The 13,199-nt window shown below is 38.8% G+C and overlaps 1 protein-coding gene across 12 annotated transcripts in view; it reads left to right on the top strand.

Annotated features, from left to right (window-relative positions):
* Positions 1 to 13,199, top strand: part of UNC79 (unc-79 homolog, NALCN channel complex subunit) — a 103,804-nt gene that overhangs the window by 69,295 nt on the left and 21,310 nt on the right. For 9 of the 12 annotated variants that reach the window (XR_004751285.1, XM_035327812.1, XM_035327816.1 and 6 more), the window contains 7 exons: positions 1,807 to 1,845; positions 3,083 to 3,195; positions 3,282 to 3,367; positions 4,323 to 4,496; positions 6,265 to 6,333; positions 6,943 to 7,131; positions 12,543 to 12,647. Coding sequence is in view for 11 of the 12 variants with exons in the window: in XM_035327812.1 (XP_035183703.1) it covers positions 1,807 to 1,845; positions 3,083 to 3,195; positions 3,282 to 3,367; positions 4,323 to 4,496; positions 6,265 to 6,333; positions 6,943 to 7,131; positions 12,543 to 12,647 (775 nt within the window). In the remaining variant the exon portion in view is untranslated. The remainder of the gene's footprint in view (positions 1 to 1,806; positions 1,846 to 3,082; positions 3,196 to 3,281; positions 3,368 to 4,322; positions 4,497 to 6,264; positions 6,334 to 6,942; positions 7,132 to 12,542; positions 12,648 to 13,199) is intronic. The other 3 variants (XM_035327814.1, XM_035327821.1, XM_035327815.1) reach the window with 1 other exon arrangement.

Consider the following 13,199-nt stretch of genomic DNA (forward strand, 5'->3'; position numbering starts at 1 on the left):
GGAGCCATGAACTCTAATGACTTTTTCTGATTTATGCTGGGACAACTGAAGAGAATATCATCTTCAATCCACTGCACTATCCAACCTGACATTATTTCACAGCTGAATGTATGCTGTGTGCCCAGCTTGTCATACATTATTAATGGCAATCACCATCCCTTTCCCTTTACACTGATGCACTTGACTGAGCTGCTTTAGGATCGTTTTCGTATTTTGCAGTAGTGACTAGAGCGAAAACTAAAGTAGTGACTGTCTTCTGAACTGAGGTTGACAGAGGATTGAGCAATACCTAAATCCAACCTAAAACGATCTTGAATCACAGGATCACAGAATCACAGAATAGTCTAGGTTGGAAGAGACCTCCAAGATCACTGAGTCCAACCTCTGACCTAATGCTAACAAGTCCTCCACTAAACCATATCACTAAGCTCTACATCTAAACATCTTTTAAAGACCTCCAGGGATGGTGACTCAACCATTTCCCTGGGCAGCCTATTCCAGTGACTAACAACCCTTTCAGTAAAGAAGTTTTTCCTAATATTTCCTAATAAGTATTTCCTAAACCTCCCCTGGTGCAATTTTAGCCCATTCCCCCTCGTCCTGTCACCAGGCACGTGGGAGAATAGACCACCCGCCACCTTGCTACAGCCTCCTTTCAGGTACCTGTAGAGTGCAATAAGGTCACCCCTGAGCCTCCTCTTCTCCAGGCTAAACAGTCCCAGCTCCCTCAGCCACTCCTCATAAGACTTGTTCTCCAGACCCTTCACCAGCTTCGTAGCCCTTCTCTGGACTCGCTCAAGCACCTCCATGTCCTTCTTGTAGTGAGGAGCCCAAAACTGAACGCAGTACTCGAGGTGCGGCCTCACCAGAGCTGAGTACAGGGGGACAATCACTTCCCTGGACCTGCTGGCCATGCTGTTTCTTATGTAAGCCAGGATGCTGCTGGCCTTCTTGGCCACCTGAGCACACTGCTGGCTCATATTCAGCCAATTGTCAACCAATACTCCCAGGTCCTTCTCTGAAAGATAAGCTTTGAAGGCCAGATCATCAGCTGATGTAAATTAGCCTACCTCTATGAACTTTTAGTTCAGATACATCAACTTTGCGATGATACAAAGCTGGGAGGAGTGGCTGACACACCAGAAGGCTGTGTTGCCATTCAGCAAGACCTGGACCGGCTGGACTGTGTTCAGTATTTTCATAATTGGATGCTCATATTGGGCTTCCAAGTCTATATTCAAATACTGAATTAAATGACCTGATTTTTGAGAACCCACTATATCTCATCTGACTTTGTAAGAGTGCCTAGGTACTTACTGTTTCTGAAATTAGGCCATTTATTCAGGTGCCAAAATCTGAAATTAGAAGCCTCATTTCAGACTGCCAAGTGGAGAATTTTGCCTCAGTCTATGTTGTGGTGTTAATCAGAAACAATTCAGTCAGTAGGCAGCTTCTGGCAAACTTTTTTCTCCACATCCTTCTGGATTAGTAATTATCCTAGGTGTACATGGGACAATAGTTTTACTTCATTATCATCATGCTGGTACAGGGAGGCAAGTAGAATTGTCTTCGGGGCTGGTAAGTGTTTGTGACACTGTAAGACTGAATAGAGTTTCTGTGTTGTTCCAACATGATATGCCTGCGTTTAAGAGCACTTCAGAAGATCTTTCTGGTGATGTTTTAAATGTTCATTTAAACTTCTGTTTATTTTGTTTTTTATTCTTATATAGGTATTCTATTTCAAAATGGAACACAAAAAAGCATATGAGCTTCAATTATTATTACATTTTTTTTTTTTAATTCCAGGTTGGCATCGAGTACCAGTTTCTCTAATCAAGCAGAAAGGTATGGTAACAAAGGATACCTTGGCCAAAATGAAGCAGTTAATCTAAAACGTAGAATCACAATCGTTAAGGTTGGAAAAGACCTCCAAGATCATCTGATCCAACCATCTACTTACCCCTGATACCACCCACTAAACCATGTCCCTAAGCACCAGTTCCAACCCTCCCTTAAAGACCCCCAGGGACAGTGACTCCACCACCTCCTGGGGCAACCTGTTCCAATGCCTGGCTACTCTTACTGAGAAGAAATTTCTCCTAATTTCCAACTTAAGCCTCCCCTGGCACAACTTGAGGCCATTCCCTCTGGTCCTATCACTAGTTACCTGCAAGAAGAGGACATTATCCTCCTTATCATTAAATCAAATTTAACCTTTTTTTTTTTTTTTTTTTTTTTAATTTTATAAGTAAGGGATAAACCTGGCCTTTTTCAGCTGTTTCAAATATCTCATGCCTTCTGAAGATGAATAGGAACCTGTATGCATATGTACTGACTCTGAAAACTGTCAGATTCAGATTAATTTAAAGATGCCTCCTGGTTTCCACAGTTTCACTGCAGATCTTTGTTCCATGTTCAGTATTGGTTGTGATAAACTGTCTCCATACATTTGGTGAAGCGAGTCATCCTTGGCCATGGACAACCCCTGCTAGTGATGTGTCTTTACTTAAACCAGATGTTGAATAGGATAAATCCATTTTGAGAAGCTGCAAAAAGTGCTAAGAAGTGCAGTTAAGGAGTAAATAGGTAATACTTTACCTTTTTAAATGAAACCACTCAATTTGTGAGAGATTATGAAGTACTTCAGCTCTTGAAGGAAACTGCAAGAGGCAAATTAATACTGTAATGTGTATGTTTACCTATATTTCATGTGTTTTATGGTAAATCCAAGAACCTCATTTTGTATCACTGAAATCCACAAGGTGAGAGCAGAATTGTATTTCAAATCCTGACAATTCACAAGCAAAAATATGTGGACAATAAGGAAAAATGCAACTATTTATTATCAAGACAAACATTTTAGGTATGTGTACATAACTTTTTCATCTCTGAATAGTTGAGCTGAAGCAATAAAATAAACTAATAAACTTTTTTTTTTGAATCAGGAAAGTTCTGACTGTCTCACAACTGAACACTTTTGTAATTAAAAAGAATCTTCTTTATTACCACCATATAGTCAGCTTTGAGAAATGTTTCATTTACAAGGCAATTTCTCTCTTCCTTTTCTTCCCTTTCATTTCAGCATGATGATCCCTGGAAATGCTGCAGGTGTGGCCAAGCAATTCCTCCGCTGTGTTTTCCATCAGCTGGCTCCGAATGGCATCTTCCCCCAGCTCTTCCAGAGCAATATTAAAGGTGAAGTGCAGTGCCTGAGTGCATATCTGATCCCTTCAAATATCCCTGTATTTACACTCAACACAAAAATGGCATTTCAATTTCAGATGGAAGTTTTTTACGGACCTTGGCCACCTCTCTTATGGACTTCAGTGAGCTGAGTTCCATCGCTGCTCTGAGCCAGCTATTAGAGGTATGTTGGCAATCAGCTCTATTAATGTTGATAGCTTTATTAGCATTATCAGGCGTATGGAGTCATCTCTCCTCATTCATTAAGAGTTCAGACTTATATCACCAAAAGTAATGTGATTTGTTGTTGTTGTTGTCACTGCAAGCAGGACTTGGCTGTCCTCACCATTTTTCTTCTGGGTTTTGCTCTTAACTGATAGCATTTTTTTTTTTCCTTCAGACTCAGATAGCTCCTGGAGCAGTCCTGCTCATTGGCAGGATAAGCCATCCCTTTCCCAGCACTTTTTCTGGTTTTCAGAGATATTTCTGCTCCTAGGTTTGTTCTCTCCCTTGTATCTGATGGCAGTTTCTCTTAGTAGTCCAAAGATCTATTGCCTGCCTTTCATTGACTGCCTTCTGTGCTCTTGGCTTACTTTTCTTGTAACTTTTATTTTCCCACTGGTACTAGTCACTTCCATGCACCCTCCTGCTCTTCCAAGAACATTGTAGTTGCTTAATTCAAAGATTTTGGCAGCAATTGAAAACTGTTCACATCTTTCCAGGCCTGTTCCTAGTACACAAGGCAAAAAATTTGTACTCAGTCTACTGAATGTTAGTGAATTCATCTTAGTAGTAGCCAGAGGAAAATATGGACAAGCTACTGGTTAATAGAAGTTCTACTTTCTTTTTACTGCCATGCAGTAAGAAGAATGTGAGTTAGGACTTCACTTAAAAAAAAAAGTTTGGCTCAAAGTTCTGCATGTTATACTTTTGACGATAACATTTTTTGGTCAGTACTTTAGGAACTGAACTAAACTGTCACATACACAGTTTAAATTCTCTACACAAATTTTTATTAGTATAATGGAAGAGGTGAGTAGTATTTGGTCTGACCAAATTAACCTCAGCATTTCCAATTATCGTTTAAAAGGTCATGTCTGCAAGTGTACCTTTGTTTATGATTCTTATTTGTTTCCCAGGGTTTAAACAACAAAAAGAACTTACCAGCAGGGGGTGCGATGCTACGCTGTTTAGAAAATATTGCTACATTTATGGAAGCCTTGCCGATGGATTCACCCAGCAACCTGTGGACTACAATTAGTAATCAATTTCAGACCTTTCTTACCAAACTCCCTTGTGTTTTGCCACTTAAGGTATGATATATAGACATGTGAAATGAGCTATATTACCATTGGTCAGGATGTTCAGAAACAGTAGGAAAACTGTGGATGAGAAATGAGAGCCAGAGTACAAGTAGTTGTGAACATTTTCTAACTACTCATGTTTCCAGAGGAATGGACTTGCTGTATACCTGATCCATCCCTTTAATTATATTTTCCATGTGTAACAATAACGACTCTGACTAGAGATTATTCTTCCACTCTTTGTTGATTTTTTTTCCATCTGTGCTTTCTATACCCTACCTTTGTCAGAATAGGTTATTGTGCTGAGAGAATCAGCATTTTGGCAGTAAAAATCTATCTGGCTTTAACTGTTAAAACTATATAAATCTCATAAGAAGAGCATCACCACCTAATTAATTTGCTGAAAGCACACAATAGGCAGAGAGGAATGTGAGACTACTGGTAATAGTCCCACTAGTAACTGGGCCTAAGGTGTTTGACTGGTTATAGTTCCACCCATAATGAGAATATGGAAATCGAATCTGGAAGCTTTGGGCTGTGATTTCTGAGTGCTCAGAGGACATACAGAGAGGTCTTAACTCCTGCTGTGTATATTTCCAGATGTTTTTTAAGTAAACAGTAAAAACTTTTCTAAGTCTTTCCAGTAAACAAGGGATTCTGATACCCTTATTCTGACTTCATTTCCCACAACATGAATTTCCCACAACGTGTCTTTGGTTAAAGATGTGTTGCTCAGTATGAACTGAGAGATCAAAAATCTACCTTTGTAACTTATAGCGTGTTTAAATTGGGTGTTACTCCCAAGCTATATGAAACATATTGAATTCCTTGTCACTGTCTGTTAAGCAGTAGTCAGATCTTGAAATGTCTTCAGGTGTAGGTAAATTGAGGCACTATCCAGCAGCACTGACTAAGCCAAATAGGCAATTACTGTTCTCTTTTTGGGTAGTAGCCACTCCAGTCTGTTGCATTTTGCCTAATGTAAAACAAATGAAAATCAATGAACTGAATCTTAATAGTTCCATCTGCGTATTTGTCATTCACAGAACATTTAGATTGAGTGTTTAGTATGATTTCCCTGTTATTCATGGGAGGTATCATTAGTGATATAAGTAAAACAATCTCATGCTTCTGAGCTTTCCTTCTCCTGTTCCTTCCTCAGGGGTCATAAATGACTCTTTACTGTTTTAGATGTTTGCAGCTGAGGCAAGTCAGGACAATGGATATATCCTGGAAAGTCCCATTCACCGCTGCAAACTGTGTGATGTACACAGAAGTAAAATAAATTACACCATAGAGAACATCTTTAGAGGGGCCTCTGGAGCAGATTTCTGCAAAAGCATATTCTGATGTCATGGGCTCTGAGTTGCAGTTTTGTCTTGGGGCATGGGGAAATGTCATAGCCCAGGACAACCACAGAAATGAGGTAGATGGTACATACCTCTGCTAACCCACTCAGTTTTTAAATCAATTTTTATTACAGTGAGAATATATTTCTAGGAGATGTTTGTCATAGGAAGGAAAAGGTAACTTTTCTAAACTAGCCCTTTTGTGAAATTTTCTCATTTCAAGGTCCATGCTGTGGTATGTTAGCATTGAAGGGGGTATGGTTGTGTGTTCTGGATTAAGCCAGTTTAGGCAAAGTAAGTAAAGATCAGTCACCAGGGTTCGTTTTTCAGACTTCACCTATAGCTTATTAATAGCTGCCAGCACTAAAAGCAAGAGATATGCACAGAAAGGTACTAACATTTTTTTTTCCCTTCAAATATGTTCACAGTGTTCTTTAGATTCTAGTTTAAGAATAATGATTTGCTTGTTGAAGATACCTACCACTAGTGCCACCAGGGTAAGTTCCAAGATGCAACTCTGTTGTCTCATGTTTAGCCAGCCTGCATTATTCTGCAAATGTGTTCTGATCCCTCTAGGTAGGAAAATATTATATATAAGCATAAAATTGTTCAGTCTGATACTCTTCGGATAACAGTAAGAGCTTTGGAATCTAGGTTACAGTAAAGAGTGGGTGGTATTACATTCCTGTGTGGGTGTGAGTGTATATCTTAAAGATTTGATGTTCTCCGCTTAAAAAAAAAGGGGGGGGGGAGGGCAGGGGGAGAAAAACATAGTAATGAACTTTCTGATTCTGCAGTCTGCTCACTAGTACAATTCCACTGAGGTCAGTGAGGTTTTCCTGCATAAACAACATAGAGTCTCTGATGTCTCATAGCACTGTGTCAGAGATGAAACTATTTTCTGATTTGTTGCTTTTAATTTGTTATACAAGAATGAAGGCAAATGCTAGATAGAACAGCAATTTGACTGAAACCGTGTAAATCGCAGCAAAATAGCCTTTGAGCTAAAAATAATGATGCTTTTCCATTCAGACATTTCCAAGTTGGAATGGTCTTTGTTTTGCTGAGCAACCAGTTATTGATTTCCACAAATCATGTCATTGCAGAGTCTTCTGGAACCTTTTTCAAAATTACTAAGCTTTGTAATTCAGAATGCTGTCTTCACTCTGGCCTACCTGGTGGAACTGTGTGGTTTGTGCTACCGAGCCTTCACTAAGGTAACGAGACTATATCTTCCATTAGAGACCACTGAAAATAGGACAGACAAAGTCCTACTTCCCTCAAGTAGGATGTCTGTAAGTAAAGATGAAATCAGTGTCAAGTCTCAGACATGTCAACAGTTTTAATGTAGTTTGGCTAATCAAGTAATGAATTTAGTGCCTATTAATAATACTGAGTTTCACATTCCCACTGTAGTTAGTGATAAAGGGAACCTGCTGAAAACATTGCTCAGAAAAAAAAAGTATGATTTTATGATTTTTGAAAATTTTTCTCATGTAGAGGTGGTGGCTGGTATTCATTCATGACTTAAAATGTCTGTGTAGTCATAGCTTTCCTAGTGCACAGATTTAGCCACGTACCTTGTGCAGCAGTAAAAACTTAAATGTTCCTGGTAGTGCCACTTCAGAGCAAAGCTATGAGGGGAGGCAACAGATTGCTGATTCAAGTGGAAGACTCCAAGTTAGGAGCTTCACAGTTTAGATCCTGTCTTTTTCTGTAATAGGTATCTCACTTTGATGTGCATGGCTATTAACTGTGTAGAAAACAAAACAGGACTTGTCTACCTTTAAAAAGTTTTTAAGATTCCTGTCTATGTATCTACGATATACAAAGAACACTCGGTTATTAGTCAAGTTCATTTTTGTAGCAGTTGGTGAGAAGTTAACAACCAAAGAACCCATAGAAAACTTTAACTAGGGCCTTGTATGCTCCATTATGCTGATTAAGGTACAACAGTAATTGATCATCATGAAATATTCTTTCAAATGCAGCTACATGATTTTCTATGTTGGTATTGTACAACTGGAACATGCATCACTTCAGTCAGTAAGGCTTAATGTATCACTGGACAGGCAGTGAAGAAAAAAAGCAATGACAGTCTCAAAGAAAACCTGTACCACAACACAAAAATCTTTCACCGGATGTAAAGGTTTGAAGCATTAAATAAAAACTGCAAGTTTAACTACAGTAAGCAGATAAACCCTTTTTTTGTCTTATTTGAAAGAGAAGAGTTTATGAAAGAAAAAAAAAAGCTGAATATAGAAGAGACTGTCCAGCTATTGGAAGTAATTTGAATTAAATCTATAGTTCAGGCTTTGGGCGAGAGGTAGTAAAGTGAGAAAAATGTTAACTTAGAATGAGGGAAGGGTGTTCACTGAAAAAAAAAAAGCCCTGTTTAGATCTGAAGCAACTATTGTATTTGAGATCTAATAAGACTGTTTCATGTATGCCTTCTAAAGCAAATTTTGAAATAGAGGAAATGTTTCACTCCTGTCAAACTCCACAGTTCCAGTTATTTTAAGAAAATTTTATTAAAACATAGTATTAAAACAAAACAAAACAAAACATTTTTCTTGGATGCTTCCTGGTTCAATATTCTATAACTGTATTGAGTACTTAATTGCACACAGGAAACTTGGATTATAGCACTTGGTAAAAACTCCTTCTTGATTTAGTTTAATGCAACCTGGTGACCCAGAAATGGAATCATTAGTGAATGTTCTCCTGCAATTTATATCCACAAAATGTTTAATTTAGTGGAACTCCACACTACATTATCCTTGTTACTGCTAAAAGCTTGCCATGGCTTTGCATTTAAAATATCAAATTAATGACTGCTGTTAGAAAGATCAGGCTAGTTGTGCTATTTGTGTTTCTCTACAGTGGAAATCACTATAACCAAACAGTGCTGTTTGTGGTAGAATACCATGTAGAAGTGGATTCCAGAAGAAATATCATTTATGAACATTGAAACTATTCAGATTTAATTGTTTGTTTTGTACCTTTAAATGTACTGACTTGAACAAGATGCCATGTCACAGCATGATACAACTTTCAGATATGCTATGATGGAATCTTTTTTCTTTTCAAACAACAAGCCACTCTAATATGTACTTATAGAAGTCAATGCTGCTCGACCATTCCAAATCTTTCTTTCTTTATTTTATTTTTATTACCAACATTTTCCTAACATTCTATGGCAGGAATATCTCTTGTCAGTGAGCCTAAAGACTTGCCTCAATGTGATATTTCCTTGACTGAGTTTCTGTTCCAGGTCAGCAATGTGATTTTTTCAGTGCCTTTGGAACTCACAGTTGAGAGTATCATCTCTTTTGTGGGTTGTTATTATCTTATTAGTTTTCCTCTCAAGTCTCTTAAGGTCCTAAATGAACATGTTTTGGCTCTCTTACCTCCTACAGCTGCTGAAGCTTGATCCTAAACTTACCATTCTACTAACATGTTGGCCCTTATTAAATAAATGCAGTATGCCACTGAATTGTACATGGGAAGATTTTGATACTGATTTTTTTTAAGAACAGTCAGATGGCTGATCTTCAGTATTTTTAATTGTTTTAGTATCAACATAGGCAAATAAAAAGGCTTTTGCTTTATCCTGGCTTGTTTGGATGGTAGCATGCTACTACATTAAACCAAATTTACCATTCTAATTACTAAGCCTGGGCACTGAGATACTGCTAGAAACAAACTTCACATTCTACACATACACCTCTGGCAAGTCATAGTTTGAAGGCTGCAAGGCATATGTCTTATAGGCATGCATAGACATTACTTTGGCTGAACGGAGACTGGAGGAGTTGCAATCTTGACTCTTTGGTTCCAGGTTTACACACATGACTCCTCTAGGCTTTATTCTCATGGAACTAATGCAGCTTCACTGAACTGTGGCACAACTCAAGTACAGAGTCCTTAAAGTATGTAAAAGTATAGTTTATACATACTTATCACTATCAGAATGATAAGAATGAGGAGACTTCAGTAGGAGGGGTACTCTGGGTCACTGACTTCAGTGTTATCACTCCCAATTTACAGTGCAGGAAGCAAAAGGTCAGATGTCGAAAAGCATTTTGCTTGATTTTCCTTAATCTGCCTGTGCTGAACAACCATTGGGAATTTAGACAGTGAGATAAGAGTAGTTTGAGAAGTCTGCTTACTGTTGTATTGTCCTTACAGACAAGGAAAGCTGGGATTCAAGTCTATGTTTCCTCCCCAGTGTGCTGACAAAGCAATTTATGATGGCCCAAGTGTATCCCGTGTAGCACAGGTGTTAGCCTGTGAAATACCTGAACACTTTTGACAAGAATGTTACCTCTTTTCCAGCATGTGCAGGCTGCTGTACTGGATTACTGATAGGAAATTCTGTCCATTGTTTTGGGGCATGCAACTCTCAACTGTCTGGGCAAGCCATTGTGTTGGGTGACTCAGGGCTGTGAAGGCATGTGACACTAGGAAGGGTCACTCTTGCTGGGGAATATATGTTCTAGTGGGTCATCAGGGTCCCCTTGCACCTTGAGCACCGTACACCATTCTGGTTCCCCATGCCCAGTAAGGATATAGTAAAACTGGAGAAAGTTCAGATAAAGGACACAAGAGTGATCAAACCATGGAATAAACTCCATATAAAAAGCATATAAGTCAGGGCTCTTCGATCTGAAAAAGCAATAACTGATGAAAATGTGACAGAGGTCTGTAAGGTCACAGGTGACCCAGACCAGGGTGGGTAGTTTCATGCCTGCCCAGTACAAGAACATATTAAATTAGTAGGAACCAATGTCAAAGCAAGTAAAAGAATGTGGTTTTTTAAACAATGACTCCTTGCCAAATAATTGATGCTACAAGTTGACATGGTGCTAGAGGTCAGTGGACACATATGTGGAAGAGAAACCCACTGAGAGTTATGGATTTTAGAGAAACAACACTGACCTCAGAAGTTCCTGAGCAAAAAATAGTTACTGGCTATGAGAGTGATAGTGGGAATTATACATGCTTGCCCTGCTTTTCTTCTTCCTGTGGCATCTGCCTATGGCCTTGTTGGAGATGAGCTACTGAGGACATAATATGATCAGAGCACCATTCATGCATGTGGGATTTGTGACTTGAGTACTTGTCCCCTCAAGACATTGTTTCATAATACAGCTGCACTGATCCAGCGTTTGCTGCTGCTGTAAAGGAATGGACATTTTTTTTTTTTTTTTTTTTTTAATATCTTGGAGCCTTAGCTTTCTGTTAAGTTTAGCAGCCTTGACTGCTGCAGAGTGTTCAGTGATGCACCACTGCAGTGTGGGGTCGTTCCATCAGCTTCTGTGTTACCTGACCAACACAGTCAATGTAATTGAAGACCAAAATTCTGCTTGTGTTGGGCAAAACTGGAGTTTGAAGTCTGGTCTTCTGATTCACAGACGCATTGTAATCTCCATGATAGATGCACCTTTCTGTTGTTTTGGTGCCTTCTTCTAAACCAAAGGCTGATATTTAAAATCTGCTTTCATTAAAAGGCATGTGGATGCCGTGGGAGGCACTCAGTGTTCCTGCAAGCTTTGTTTGGCTGTGTGCTACCCAGATAAAATGTGGTGACATCAACTTTCTGAGGAACTTAGGTCTGCAGCAACCAAAGCTCAGTCCTACTTCCAGCCACCCACCTCCTCCAACTCCTTCCCTTTTAGTTGAGCTTGTTACTGTGTGCAGCTGAAGAAGGACTTCAGACTGACCCTCGCTAATTAAACCTTGCACGACTTCATAGAGGAAAGGCCAGCATTACTCCATTTTGCAGGAACTGAGGCCCTGACTAAGAGAAAAGTTACAGGCGTTTAACTTACTCAAGTGAACACACAAATGCATGAGATTTATAAGATAAAAGATGCTAAGCTTTAAATCTTTATCTCATCTTTGGATATGCTCACTTTATTAGAGTTTTTTTATTCTCTAATGGTCATTTGAAAGAGAGCTTGGTGCAAGTCTGTCAGCTGATCAAAATGTTTGAGTTGCTATGGTCAGTAGCAGGCTATGCATTTGTTCCACATTTTTATCTTATCTTTTAAAGTCAGAACGTCAAAGTATGATGTGTAACAGGCTCCTCTTATCTCTTGCGCCTCCTTGCTGTTTCACCTCTACAACTCTGCTCTTAGGCTTCTGTGGTCTAATCTCCATTGGCTGATTTTCCCCTATGTGTTCTAAAATGTTTCTGTTGTAGCAGCTGTAGCCAAGATAGATTTTATTGTGTAAGTGGAAAAGCAGTGCTTACTGCAGACAACCTTATTTTAAGGGGAATGACAACTGTAAAATACATGGTAAAATCTAGACCTTTTTTTGGCAGGTTTAATGAAAGAATAATGCTAAATACTATTGCCAGTTTTGTTCTGTGTCAATCCTGGCTGCTTTTCCTTCTCTCTTTATATGTAACCATGCAGTGAGATCTACCCTGCATGCTTGGGCTGTATAACTGTCTGTTTCTTGTGAAATATCTTGCAAAGTCAAGCAAAAATCACATGCATATTCTTGTTTATGTCCATTCCATCTGATCTGTAGAATTGCATAAATTATGAATGATGTCAGCCTTTTTGTAAGATAGGAGCAAAAAGTACATTTCTATAACTTTAATTTTTGAATTTAGATAAAAGCATTGTTATGGTTTACTAATGGGTGTCAGTGAACTTCATGACATTCATAATTCTGTGTTTTTCTCTTGTAGGAAAGGGACAAATTCTACTTGACACGCAGTGTCATATTGGAGTTGCTACAGGCACTGAAGTTAAAGTCACCCTTACCAGACATGAATCTCTTGCTGTTGGTGCAGGTACAGGAGATCTGCCTCATGTTATTCTCACATAGATCCTGTCTTAGCTGAAATTCAGGAAAAAGAATTTTCAAGTTCAACATGGTTGCAAAAAGTGCCAGCAATGTCAGGGGAAACACTTTTTAAAATTTGAATGCAGTTACATTTGTAACCGTAGGTGCATACTGTTAAGACTCCCACAGTTTGCTTGCTTGTTTTATTCTTAGACTTCTATTTTCATTCCAAGCCAAGACCATCAGATTCAAATAACTTCACCACCACCCTCTTTCTGTCTTAAGCTGTAGTGATGCAGCTTGATACCATGTGCATCAGTGTTGAGCTGACTTCTTCTTGATTGCAACTTGAACTGACTTCTTCTAGATTGCAGTATAAAATAACTTTTTTTTGCAGTGCTCCATTATTTTGCACAGCTCAGTCATATGTGAAGGTGACGGGGAAGCTTAAATTTTCGTAGTCTAGTCAATCCTGAATTCCTTGTTTGGGAATGTAAACATACTACTTAAGTCTCGGCAGTGGAATTTAACTGGTAAACACTTGTCCTTAATATTCAGT

Source organism: Oxyura jamaicensis, chromosome 5, assembly GCF_011077185.1.
Source record: "Oxyura jamaicensis isolate SHBP4307 breed ruddy duck chromosome 5, BPBGC_Ojam_1.0, whole genome shotgun sequence".
NCBI classification, from domain to species: Eukaryota; Metazoa; Chordata; class Aves; order Anseriformes; family Anatidae; genus Oxyura; species Oxyura jamaicensis.